The 13,357-nt window shown below is 46.0% G+C and overlaps 1 protein-coding gene across 3 annotated transcripts in view; it reads right to left on the minus strand.

The window, feature by feature from the left end:
• Nucleotides 1–13,357, minus strand: part of ankrd44 (ankyrin repeat domain 44) — a 42,070-nt gene that overhangs the window by 12,280 nt on the left and 16,433 nt on the right. For 2 of the 3 annotated variants that reach the window (XM_080785006.1, XM_080785008.1), the window contains exons 10-21: nucleotides 12,244–12,358; nucleotides 11,837–11,919; nucleotides 6,117–6,225; nucleotides 5,940–6,008; nucleotides 5,685–5,825; nucleotides 4,037–4,102; nucleotides 2,893–3,004; nucleotides 2,424–2,495; nucleotides 1,558–1,759; nucleotides 1,372–1,459; nucleotides 813–930; nucleotides 416–638 (exon numbers count right to left, since the gene is read on the minus strand). In XM_080785006.1, coding sequence (XP_080641132.1) covers nucleotides 416–638; nucleotides 813–930; nucleotides 1,372–1,459; nucleotides 1,558–1,759; nucleotides 2,424–2,495; nucleotides 2,893–3,004; nucleotides 4,037–4,102; nucleotides 5,685–5,825; nucleotides 5,940–6,008; nucleotides 6,117–6,225; nucleotides 11,837–11,919; nucleotides 12,244–12,358 — 1,398 coding nt within the window. The remainder of the gene's footprint in view (nucleotides 1–415; nucleotides 639–812; nucleotides 931–1,371; nucleotides 1,460–1,557; nucleotides 1,760–2,423; nucleotides 2,496–2,892; nucleotides 3,005–4,036; nucleotides 4,103–5,684; nucleotides 5,826–5,939; nucleotides 6,009–6,116; nucleotides 6,226–11,836; nucleotides 11,920–12,243; nucleotides 12,359–13,357) is intronic. The other variant, XM_080785007.1, reaches the window with a different exon arrangement.

Genomic DNA, 13,357 nt, shown 5'->3' on the forward strand with positions numbered 1-13,357 from the left:
AGGCCGTTAGTGGTCATGTTGAATGGGGCACCTCCAGCTGCATCCCCTCCCATACTATTCGAGTGTTCCATAACAATGTACTCGTCTATATGATGTTTTTTGCATAGTATTGTATACTTGCCTGTCACTTAATGTTTCAATGAATTGAATACACGGGACCCCAATGGAAACAGGCCATAGGGCTTTCTTTAGTTCAATCCTTTAAGCAGACCTTGTATAGAACTGTCCTTCCTGTGCTTTTCAGACCGGCGTCAACAAAGTATTCAAACAATCACTCAAAAACACTAGCCAAAAACAACAGATCTACAAGTTTGTGAGCTTGTAGATCGGCAACCTTCAGGGGAAATACAGTACAGAACCAACTGGGGTCCAGTTTACTAAGTCTTGAGGGCTTTAAGAGGTTAGCGCTGCTAACCATAGTAGCATGCCCAGTGCAGGGGTGTGTAGCCCCAGTGGTCGCGCAGTGGGGGGAGGGAGGGCGGCTCTGAACAGGCGATGCTGAGCAGCTCACTCAGCCAGGAGGCGTGGCCTCGCGCCGCCGCCAGGTGGATGGGCGTGCGGCCCCGAGAGTCGCCTAGCAACACAGACGCCTCCTGCTCCAGCAGACACTGGACGCACTCCTCCTGACCGCACAGCAACTAGAGAGAGAGAGAGAGAGAGAGAGAGTAAATGAGTCAAGAGTGAAGGAAGAGACGGGGAGGAATTATCACATGAAATTTTAATTGAACAGATAGGCTTTACAGAGAAAACTCTCCCTCTCTCCCTCTCACGTGCACGCACGCACAGACAGACGGACAGACACACAGCCTTACCCCCAGGTGGAGCGCAGTAAGCCCGTGGTTATCAGCCAGGTTGACATTGGCTTCTCTCTCCAGCAGCAGAGACACGGCGTCCACATGACCTCCTGCCACTGCCAGCATCAGAGGAGTCCTGGAGGACAGCGGGAGCGGGAGCGAGGGACGAGGCCGCAGAGACAGAGAGGACACATTAAGGTAGTTGGTATATGTACGAATACGGCGATGTTTATATAGCGCATTTTATCCAAAGCGCTTTACGATGTGCTTTACACTGACGGCAGAGGAAACCAAAGCTGCTCATGAGGAGCACTTAGGGCTTCAGTTTCTTGCTCAAGGACACTTTGACAGCAATAAAGGGGTAATAAAGGGCTTGGGAACCTTTCGATTCCCAAGCGGCCACCCTCCCAAGGGCCATTACCCCCTCCCCCCAATCTAATAATAAGATGAAATAAAAGTGTGTCGTATGTGTCATTCTTGGACCAATGTCACAGCTGTAAACCCATAAATTTCCTCATACATTCCGTATGCACACAGAGCAACCGGTAGATGAAAAGTAAGACAGAGAACCACTCACTGTCCCTGAGAGTCGGCAACGTCCACCAGCTCCATACTGTCCGAGTCATCCAACAGGAGGCGCACACATGTCGTATGACCATTCATCACTGACGGCCAGAGAGGGAGAGAGCAGCAGCACATGTCAGACAAAACTCGAATGCCAAATGAAAAGCACTGCCTGGTAGTAGCGCAGTTTCAGCCATACCTGCTAGATGGACTGGAGTGCGTCCATACTGGGTGTCGGTGGTGCGCGGCGACGCTCCCTGGTTGAGGAGCGTGTGCACGCAGTCCGTGTGTCCCCGGAGGGCGGCCAGCGCCAGGGGGGTCCTCCCCGCCTCGTCCCCCTGGTCCACCTCTCTCTCGCCCTGTAGCAGAACTTCCAAGGCCTGGGCATGGCCGTGATACGCCTGCACAGACACAGGGAGAGACCGGTGTTTCGGTGATGATAAATACACACTGTATTGACATCGCCTGCCAGAATGTTACGTTTATTTATGCACTTCACTTATGGATAAGACACATGGGGCTGTATTTTGCGTGTCTTAAGTACCAGGTCTTATTACCTAACTTGAGTAAACTAAAGACCTGGAGGCGTGATCAATGCTCTTTGGCCACTCAGAATAGCCAAATGGCATTGATCACGCCTCCAGGTCTTTAATTTACTCAAGTTAGGTAATAAGACCTGGTACTTAAGACAAGCAAAATACAGCCCATGGGCTTTTAAAGTGCAACTAAGTCCAAGGCCACTTTTATGAATTTACAGCTGCCATCTAAGGTTAAAAAACAACACATGTGCAGCTAATAACATAAATCATGGTTAGATTTAAATGTGCTAGTATGCAAGTATTTGCACACCTAAATCAAAGATCCATAGTATATAACCACAAGATAGACAATGCCACGCATAGCCACTAGTATGAAACTTAGATAGAAGCAATAGTGCCTTGGTGAGTGACTTGGTGAGCAATAGTGAATTGGTGAGTGACTTGGTGAGCAATAGTGACTTGGTGAGCAATAGTGACTTGGTGAGTGCATGTTTGTGCAATTGCGTGTACATATGCTTTATCTTACAGCAAGGTGTAGGGGGCTCCTGGCACTCAGGGAGTCAGGGTCTTCTTGATGACTGTCATCTCTGTCCAGCAGCTGCAGAGAAAAGGCAACAGCATCATCATCACCAGACAACTCACATCTTCATCTAAATTAACATTATTATGCTATGTAGGGATTTTTCACACACTTATTTCCCATTTTCAAAACTATGACTGTAGCCTTTTTGTTTTTTTCTTTTGCACGGCAACAATGAAAATTGTTATAATAGTGCCCTATTATACAATGATTTCATGGAAAACTGAAAGGTAGTTGGGTATTGTCCAATGAAAACATCTGCCAGCCGAAAGGACAAACGCCCGGAGTCACTATAGTCAGTATTAAAACAATTTCCTGTATGTGGCCTCAGTTGCACTCAAACGTGCGTGTGCGCGTGTGTGTGTGTGTGTGTGTGTGTGTGTGTGTGTGTGTGTGTGTGCGCGTGTGCACTGACCAGCTCCAGACAGTGTCTGTGTCCAAAGGCAGCAGCGTAGTGGACGGGGCTGTAGCCCTGTTTGTCTTTGAGCGAAGCTGTGGCACCATTCTGTAGCAGGAACTCTAAACACCTGCCAACAACACAAAGGTAACATTAACTCTGAGCCAGTCAGATAAGCCAGTCGTTGTACAGTATAGAGTTACACTACACGTAAGCTCAAGACAGATTCAGAGCTCCGCAGCTGAATCCATCTGCAACTCTCATTTACAACACGTAGAGTTGTTGTTATTAGGAATGAAAACAAAGGAGCACCACAGGAAGAGGAGGGCTGAAGGAAAGCTGAGCCGACATCCGGTCTCTACAAGGGCAATTGGGAGGTTTAATGCTAATGCTGCTAGCATTAAACCTCCCAATTCCCCTCGAAGGAAGTTGAGGAACCACAGAATTACAACAGATGTATGGAAACGTTGTGTTAAATGAGACGTGTATTTTAACACAGTCAGGAAACGGAAAGAGGCATCGAGGATCTATTATGCCTTTTTGTTCTTGCTTAATGTAAGTCGCTCTGGATTAAGAGCGTCTGCTAAATGCCTAAATTGTATGCTGGTAGTGTGACAAATACACAATACAAAAATGTGAAATTCTAGCTGTCAAATATTTCACATCAGAACTATTATTAATATTATTATATTCATATGATTATTCATACATACAGGTTGATGTCTTTCTTTGCAGTGCAGAAGCTCAACCTTGTTCCAAGGTCATGGGTTTGAACTCGGCACCGCTGAGAACTCAGTGTATGAGGAGCACGGCTTAATGTCGTGCTGTAAGTACTTGATGGACCTGATGGTAGGTGTTGCGCTCCACCTCAGCAATCCATCTCCCAGAGGTCTAACGCACTGAAAGCGGGATAGACTCTGGCTGATACCGACAATAAGCCTCTCTGACTTACTTGACAACTATCCCCTTGGAGATAACTGAACCACTATGGGCATTATGAATGATAGTGTGCTATCATACAACTTGTGAGCTAGCACCGCTAAAGTGCAACTTAAGAGATGGTGAAAAGGTGAGAAAGAAAGATACAATAAAGTTATGAGAAGAGCGAAATGCTTTTTTATCAGGCTTCAGTCCAACATAAAATCTGTCAGGATAGACTCACAGCGCTGCCTCTTTCTCCTTCTCAGCCTGGACTCCCTCACTCTCTGGCTCCAGAGCCACACGGCGCCTGGCGAGACAAGAGCATTGAGGACAAGACGAGAGAGAGAGAGAGAGAGAGAGCGTCAGTTACTTCTCATTCTGGCGCTGCGTCAAAAGGATGAGGCTGTCAGCCCTGCAGGCCGGACTCCACTCCACCACCCCCACACCCAAACATTACCTCCACATAACCCCTGGTTGCCGTGGAAACACAGAGGTGCCATCCGTCAGGCTATAGACCAATCCAGGAACGGGTCTCATGGTCACAGCTTACGTATATCCTGTAGGCCGACTCGACGTAACTGCAAGGTTTAAACCCTCACCAGGCGCACCTCTTCCACTACAGTGAACGGTAGAGTGAGTGATGTTAGTCTGCCTCAAACGTTACTCTTTTACCTGCTTTTTACCAACACTAACATTACAAAGATGACCAGAACATCGAAATGAACCTGTGTAAGTTTATGGCTGCTCCAACAGTAGTGGCAACATAATTTTTTTTAATAAAACGGAATGTCACAATATCCACCGCAGGGTCTGAGAGCAGAGCCATAGAGTAATGGTTGAGACGAAGCAGTGAAAGATACATAACATCAGTCTTACCCAATACCCAATCTTTCTGTTTTATGAACACAAGGCTGCTGTACTTTATACCTAATACTTTAAATGCTTAGTATGAGGTATAAAATACAGCAGCCTTGTGTTCATAAAACAGAAAGATTGGATATTGAGTAAGACTGATGTTATGTATCTTTCAGGACCTTTCACTGCTTCGTCTCAACCATTACTCAATGGCTCTGGTCTCAGCCGCCGCGGTGGATATTTTGACATTCCGTTGTTATTTTATTTTTTATGTTGCCACTAATGTTGGAGCAGCCATAAACTACACAGGTTCATCTCGATGTTCTGGGCATCTTTGTAATGTTAGTGTTAGTAAAAAGCAGGTAAAAGAGTAACGTTTGAGGCAGACTAACATCAGTCACTCTGCCGTTCACTGTAGTGGAAGAGATGCGCCTGGTGAGGGTTTAAACCCCGCAGCTACATCGAGTCCGCCTACAGGAAATACGTAAGCTGCGACCATGAGACCCGTTCCTGGATTCGTCTATAGATAGTGATAGCAGCTCCCAGTCAGTCAGGCAAATGGTGACGAGGAGAGTGGTACAATCTCTAAACCTCAAGCCTTTCCTTGACCACTTGAGTAAACAGTCGATCTACAAGCTTACAACGCATCGCATAGCAATGCTTTGTGCACTTGTAAATCTATTTTTGAAGATCCTGGCCTAATGCCAAAATAGGGACACCAGTTTGAAAATGGTCTGTTCATTCAAAACACAATTCATAGAAGACACATTGTACATTTCTCACACTCTCCATAAGCTATAGTTTATTTTCCAAGGATGGCTCCTTTATGAGGAGCGCTTGTATTTGTTAGCTCAACAATGTAAGCACGACGCCAGCAAGGCACTGAGACTGGTGAGGTGGTCTGAAAATGATTTTATCCCCCATACTATGGTGGTCTGTGGACACAGTAGAGGACAGGGAAATTACCTTATGTAACTGTGTGTGTGTGTGTGTGTGTGTGTGTGTGTGTGTGTGTGTTCCCATGTCCCCCTCACCTCCGGTCCAGGTCTGATGCGGCAGCGTAGTGCAGGGCAGAGCGCCCCCACTGGTCGGTGGCATTAATGCAGGTTCCACATGCCACCAGGGTTTCCAGGCAATGGTAGTGACGGCTAGCTGCTGCATAGTGGAGTGGCGTTCTGAGAGACCGACGGAGAGACATGTAAGTGATGTATACTATAAATTGGCTTAATACTAGTAAATAGAGAATGTATATGGGTGTTAAAACAGGTTAGTTAGATTATTTCTTTTACCTGCCACACTTGTCTCTCCTGTTGTGCTCTCCACCGCTGCTCAGAAGCAACTTCACACACTCGACATTACTAGGAGAGGAGAGGAGCGATTACTGCAAAAACACAAATCTTATGAATCTCTCTCAGTGCAAATATAATTACATTCCATCAGAAATCTATACAGTAGCTAATCCTTACCCTCCGGCAGCGGCAGCATGCAGACATGTCCTCCCCAGACTGTCGGGTGTGTCTATCTGAAAGCCTGCAGACAGGACCGAGTCGTTACACATTATGCTAAACCTCCGACCTGAGGGTGGCAGTGCAGGACGGGAAGGGGAGAGACCAGACAACACACAGCAGCGGCCACAGAGAGGAGGACGAGAGTGAGACATGGGAGGGTGGGGTGGTGGTGGGGGGAGGGGGTGGAGAGAAACACAAGTGTTAAGTGTGAAGGGAGGCGTGTGGAAAAACAAGTTCATGTGTGTGTGTGTGTGTGTGTGTGAGAGAGTGAGAGTGAGACAATGGTCAGAGGTATGCATGCATACACAGACACAAATGAGTGCGTGCATGTGAGCTACATATTAAATAGACTAGAATTTCGCCCCCCTTCGGGGGGCTCAATCCTAGTGTCGTTGCAGCGCAATATGGGAAGAAGGAAATTGCGGGAATTGACAGACTCCACTTCATGTTTCAGCTGTGGTTTTAAACTCAGTAGTGTGCCCTGCACACAGCGCACACTCGCAATTGCAGCTGGAGGGCGACGCGACACACACACACACACACACACACACACACACACACACACACACACACACAGAGCGATGTGTGGATAAATCACTGAGATTTGGGAAATGTGTTCAGAAGTACAACGATTAAGCACGCACAGGCAAATGTCAGAAGCATCTGTTTCGGTTTCCAAACAGGAAGTTGTAAATGTGCTTATTAGACGGAGGCAGCGTGATGCTGGCATCTATTGTGATGCCAGCATCACCACATTTCACATAGAAATATAAGCACCCATTTACTCGCTTAGCGGAGACTGTGGGGTGGTAGAGGACATCTCCCCGGACGCGTGGGTATGTCCAGATAGTTGCCTCGCGGAGGCCTCTTTGTCCAGTGTCCATTCTGGGTCTGGAAACGGCACTTTTTTGAGTGTTGACCCCAATAGAAGGTCTGCTGCTCTGAATTTTACACCTCTCCCGCTTAGCGGAGACTGTGGGGTGGTAGAGGACATCTCCCCGGACGCGTGGGTATGTCCAGATAGTTGCCTCGCGGAGCCGTCTTTTGTCCAGTGTCCAGTCTGGGTCCGGAAACGGTAATTTATTTTGCATTGACCCCAGTAGAAGCTCTGCTGCTCTGAATTTTACACCTCTCTCGCTTAGCGGAGACTGTGGGGTGGTAGAGGACATCTCCCCGGACGCGTGGGTATGTCCAGATAGTTGCCTCGCGGAGGCCTCTTTGTCCAGTGTCCATTCTGGGTCTGGAAACGGCACTTTTTTGAGTGTTGACCCCAATAGAAGGTCTGCTGCTCTGAATTTTACACCTCTCCCGCTTAGCGGAGACTGTGGGGTGGTAGAGGACATCTCCCCGGACGCGTGGGTATGTCCAGATAGTTGCCTCGCGGAGGCCTCTTTGTCCAGTGTCCATTCTGGGTCCGGAAACGGTACATTTTTTTGCATTGACCCCAGTAGAAGCTCTGCTGCTGTGAATTTTACACCTCTCCCGCTTAGCGGAGACTGTGGGGTGGTAGAGGACATCTTCCCAAACGCGTGGGTATGTCCAAATAGTTGCCTGGCGGAGCCGTCTTTTGTCCAGTGTCCACTTTATAAAGTCCATGCACTCCAGTGAATAGCATTGATCCATTTAGATAACTTTTTTATGTTATTTAATTACTTATTTTTACACAGAAACATAATGTGTGTCTTTACAATAACTGTAATGTAATAAGAATACTAATAATGTAATGTAAAAATTATTTAATTAACGAATTAAATAATCTTATTTTATTCTGAAAGCAACCGGATGTCTTAAATCTGCTAGCTGTCAGACCGGAAGTTCTAAATTTGCTCATAAGACGGAGCCTTAGACGGAGCCAACTCGCAGGCAGTGCGAGAGGCTGGTTACAGGATTCTATAGGTCAGCCGTTTTGGTGTGACACACACGGCTTCCACATTTAGCTTCATACTGGGTGAAAGTGTCCTTCCAAAAATTATTATTTCGCTCGAAATTCTTATTCACAATGACATCGAGTTGAGGTGTTTGTGTTTTAGGGTAATTGTTGCATAAGCGCTATTTCGCACTATTTCTCCCTCCCCTCCCCTGTGTCTGAAGCAGCTAGCATGGAAGCTATATGGATTATGGAAGCTTTCCCTCCGATTGCACACAACCATGCCGTTATCCACGCGTCCATCCGATTGCTTTTAATGTAAATGTCCCATCCACTGAGCAATAGCGATATAAGCGCCTTATTCATTCATTCGATTCATTTGGGTGTGGGGCTGTGCAGTGCTGTGGGCAGCCTTTCTGACGGAGGCTCGGAGCTGCTGCTGCTGACGCTGTTCGAGTCGCATGGAGCAGTATAGAGTAGGCGTGGCGCAGCATTAGAAGGGCGCAGAAAATGCACGACATTGAGGGGTAGAAACCATCCCGGTCGCGTGGTTCATCTAACGCGTGTGTCACTGTGAAGGACTGGCCCCAATAAGTGAACGTAGTTGGCGTAGTAGACGCCAACATGACGATTCTGACGTAGGCTGGTGATGTTGAGCAACAATGGCGTGGTTGACAAAAGTAATATTTATTCAGTAATTAAGACATTTCTTTCAATGAAATGTAGCCTATATGTATTCTGGGAGTGTGCCGAATTTATTTTGCATATAGAGATGTGTGGTAAAAGTGTGGTTGGGTCGGAGAAAGCTGTTGGATAAACGGCCATGTGCTTATGTACCCCTGTCTATTAGGGTAGCAGGATTATTATGATTATTATTATTAGTATTGTTATTGTGATTATTACATGGATTATTGTTGTGATGTGAGCTTGTGGCTGACTCACTATCTAGAAAATAAAAACATGGCACTTCATTTAAAATAGGTTACAGACCCCTGTTATATGCGCTTGTTTTGGGATGATTTTTAAAGACCTATTTACTTGTTTCTATGAGACATGGCAACGCCAACAGCGCAGCGAAAGGCATCCACGTCTTTCTCTTGTGAAATGCTGAGATTAGAAACGACCATAATTATTTCATTTCTCAACCTTAAAAAATAAATAAAGACATCTCCATAATCCTTGGGAAGTGTGTGTAGCAAAAGTAGTCGGCATTGTCATGGTTGAAAGTATTCATGCAACACTGACGCTGTAAGCTGTGTGATGCTAACGCGCTAACACCGTTAGCATGGTCTGTGTTGGTCAAAGGAAAAAGGATAGATATGAAACTACTGGCCAAAGTGTCATACAAAACACAACACCTAAAATCGGAATGTGATGGTGACCTATTGAGCACAAACAGACAATCATGATTTGCTTGCTGGACCTATAATTAATTTATGTGCATTACATTTCCACCTCGCACATATAAATCAAAAGCAAGATGGATGCTAACGCGCTAACACCGTTAGCATGTTCTGTGTTGGTCGGAAAAAGGATAGATATGAAACTACTGGCCCAAATAAATGTCATAGAAAACACAAAACCTAAAATCGGAATGTGATGGTGACCTATTGAGCACAAACAGACAATCATGATTTGCTTGCTGGACCTATAATTAATTTATGTGCATTACATTTCAACCTCGCACATATAAATCAAGCCACAGTGCAGTCAGAGAGTAGTTCACAGGTCACACACAGGAGCAGTGAAAGGGGGAGGGGACTTGGGATGGCAGTGTAGAGTAGGCACGACATTGAGGGGTAGAAACCATCCCGGTCGCGTGGTTCATCTAACGCGTGTGTCACTGTGAAGGACTGGCCCCATTAAGTGAACGTAGTTGGCGTAGTAGACGCCAACATGACGATTCTGACGTAGGCTGTTGAGGTTGAGCAAGAATAGCGTGTTTCAGAAAAGTAATATTTAAACAGTAAAGAAGACATTTTTGGCGAATGCAATGTAGTCTATGTCTTTTGTGGGAGTGTGCAGGTTTTATTTTGCATAGAGAGATGTGTGGTGGAAGTGTGGCTTGGTCGGAGATAGAGCACGAATGAACGGCCAGGTGCTCATGTACCCCTGTCTATTAGGGTAGCAGGATATTTACAGATACAAAGGTAAACACAAAACACAGAGGTGGGTGTTACACCAATAGAGAGGGAAGACTCGGACTTCAAGACAGTGTCCCATTTTATTTCACATTATCATGAGTCTTTCTTTCATGTGTATTTCAGGCAAAGAATCACAGTCCAGTGACTCAAAATAAGTCACACAATAGAGCGTTCTAACTAAGTAACAGCTAAGAGTAATGTGAGCACAGAACACAAACCCCCAGTACACAGTGGGTCCCCAGCACCCATAAATCTGCAGCTGTGTACAGAAAACTGCAGCACATGTAAATTACTCCTTTGTTGTTCGTCACAGCGAGGCCGTTTTAGAGCAGACCAGCTATGGGAGGCTCTGTCTCAACCGAAAACCTTTGACTTTGGCCACAATTCTAGGGATTCTGCCAGAGTGTTGGGAAACGGCACAAGGGATCTGGGATCGGAATGGACCCCTCAAGATTTCCCTAGGCTGTATCTAGTTTACATTTGTTGAATCTATCGTGGGCGTCCCGTTTACGGGAAGACTTATTTTCCTGTGGTCAAGGAATAAGGCCACGATGTTTACCACCATCCAGACAAGAACGAGTATTCAGCAGTGCACATTTTGCCAATCAGAGATGATTAATAAGACCCGAGTGGTTCCTCGTCTGTCCATAGCGAGATTTGAGTCACACTGCCCAAAAAAACAAATACGTCTAGAGGTTGAATTCACCACTGTGAGGAGGATAAAGAGCGAGGCTCAGACATTCCTGACCCAAAGCACAAAAAGAGACAATGCTGTGTAGAGATGCAAAGTGTCGTATGCCCCATTCACATACACGAAGCTAGAAGCGGCTTCTTGCTTCCATCTCCCATGGTATCTCTATGCATACTAGCGTTTACATTTTGAAGCTTGGAATTAATCACATTTTTTTAGTGTTCTTTTTTTCCCCTCCACGCCCACTTTCTGAGGAAAAAGCTGCTTCAAAAATCATTCTAGCATGCTTTCTTTTTCCAGCTTCTGGCAGTGTGAATGAAGCATTAGAGTGGTTGCTCAAGAGTAGCTTTCATTCATGATGATAATGAATTTGAGCTGTTAAGACAAAACTGAACTCTGTTCAGCAGGAAGAGACTACTGTATGGTGCAACATTTCTCAATGGCTCTTAAGAAATTGCAGTGCAAGTGGGGCCTTTCTGTGTGGAGTTTGCATGTTTTCCACTTGAGGTCAGTCCGTTGCTCTCCCCAGGTTAATGACAGAGGGAGTGTATCACTCAGCATTACACGAGAACAGGGGTTCTCGTTTTTGTCTGGGGACCCCCGGAAATGCCCCCCCAATACAAATTGACCGTTACATTAATCTAGAAATTATAATAGAGAAAATACATCATAAACTAGATAAAGTGCCCCTCGGGGCGCTATAACAGGCCAATGTGAAAAGAGTGCCATTTCTTCTTACGCCTTGGATGGCAATTGGACTATGTATACTATGCCATTCTGTTCTTTTTTTTCAAATTATTTTTCTAAATAATTTGGCGAACCCCCCCCCCCCCCCCCCCCCCCCAAGGGGTCACGACCCCCTGCACTAGACAATTGACACTGGGTGAAAAAAAAATGGGTTACAAAAATCGTGGGATGAAAAATAAAAAAAGTGCCGTTTCTCAATAGCTCTTGGGGAGTGTAGTTTGTGACGTACCCGATGACAGCAGCTTCCGGCAGCAGTCAGAGTGCGCATTCAAGGCAGCCAGGTGGAGAGGGAACATCCCATGGACCCCTCGTCTGCACAGAAAATAGACAGTATTTTCGACAGTCCCGGTCACTGCAAACATCACCAATTGTGTCCGTTTTGGAGTGCCTACACAACCCGGTGGCACTGCAGAAGGGAACTGAACTGAATTAAAAGTCCCTTTTACAAAAGACGTTACATGGACTTGTTCATACTTTTGCGCGCGCACGCACACACACACACACACACACACACACACACACACACACACACACACACACACACACACACACACACACACACACACACACACACACACACACACACACACACACACACACACACACACACACACACACACACACACACACACACACCTTGTGCAGTCTGCGCCGCTGGTAATGAGTGTGTTGATGAGGAGTTCATGTCCATAACGGGCAGCGATGTGGAGAGGGGTGTTGCCATCCTTGTCCACACTATCAATCTCCCCACCTAAATTATGATAATCAATCATGTAAATAATTCCTTTTCTTCTTGAAATAGTTTAGTAACGCGCTTATAGTTCATTTTCAATGCGACCTGCCTTTTTGCGCGTAGCACTGGGGAGCAGTCGTGGTGCGACAACGCAAGCGTATTTACGTGAGCGCGGTCCAGTTAATTTGTTGCGCGCGTTGCTCGTTGCGTGCACACGCCCGCGACTCACCAGACCTGGATACTGTTTAGCTTCTTTTTTTTTTTACACTTGCATTGTTGCGCCCCTCTTGAGCAGACCTGTCGTTGATCTAGGCAACAACGCCTGCGTTCCTCGCTTCCCGTTTGAAAGGTCCTTAAAGCTTACTTTTTTGGGGGACAAAATGTTATGAGTATAGAATGTGTAATGAGTAATACAATATATAACTAACAACTACTACTAACACTGAAGTGTACATTGTGCAGCATTGTTTCTGAAAACATAGTAAAAAATATTCAAATTAAAACCCATAAAATAGCTAAAACTGAACATATTTCAATATATAAGGGCAATTTCTCATTTGAAGAGTATATGAAAGCCATTTAAATACTATTAGAATCTTACACAGCCGCTTGCTCCCAAATAATTAATTACATCATGCCAGTGCACTGTGCAAAAGTAGGTCAAATCAATTATACTGTCACTCCAGCTGAACTGGTCTGAACACATTACTGACTGACTAGCCTGAGCTGAGATGTGTTAGGTTTCTGGTCTAGAGGGGCGGGTCGCGGCAGAGATTTGCGCAAGCCCTGATTGGATCTCACCGATCTGTCAGTCACCCCCGGCCCCTCCTCTCCCCCCTAGTGCAGCGCTACGTCACATAATTTGGAGCGACGCCCACCCGGAAGGGTTGACTCTCACTTTTAGACCAGAGCGGCCAATAGCGTTCCTCCAGGCTTTCATTTTTTTTTGCGCCGACGAAAATGAAAGCCTGGTACCGAGGCTACCAACTGACCAGCTCCCCTTAAAGTTTAAACCAT

The sequence above is a fragment of the Protomyctophum bolini genome (genome assembly GCF_963924005.1).
Source record: "Protomyctophum bolini genome assembly, chromosome: 16".
In the NCBI taxonomy this organism is placed as follows: domain Eukaryota; kingdom Metazoa; phylum Chordata; class Actinopteri; order Myctophiformes; family Myctophidae; genus Protomyctophum; species Protomyctophum bolini.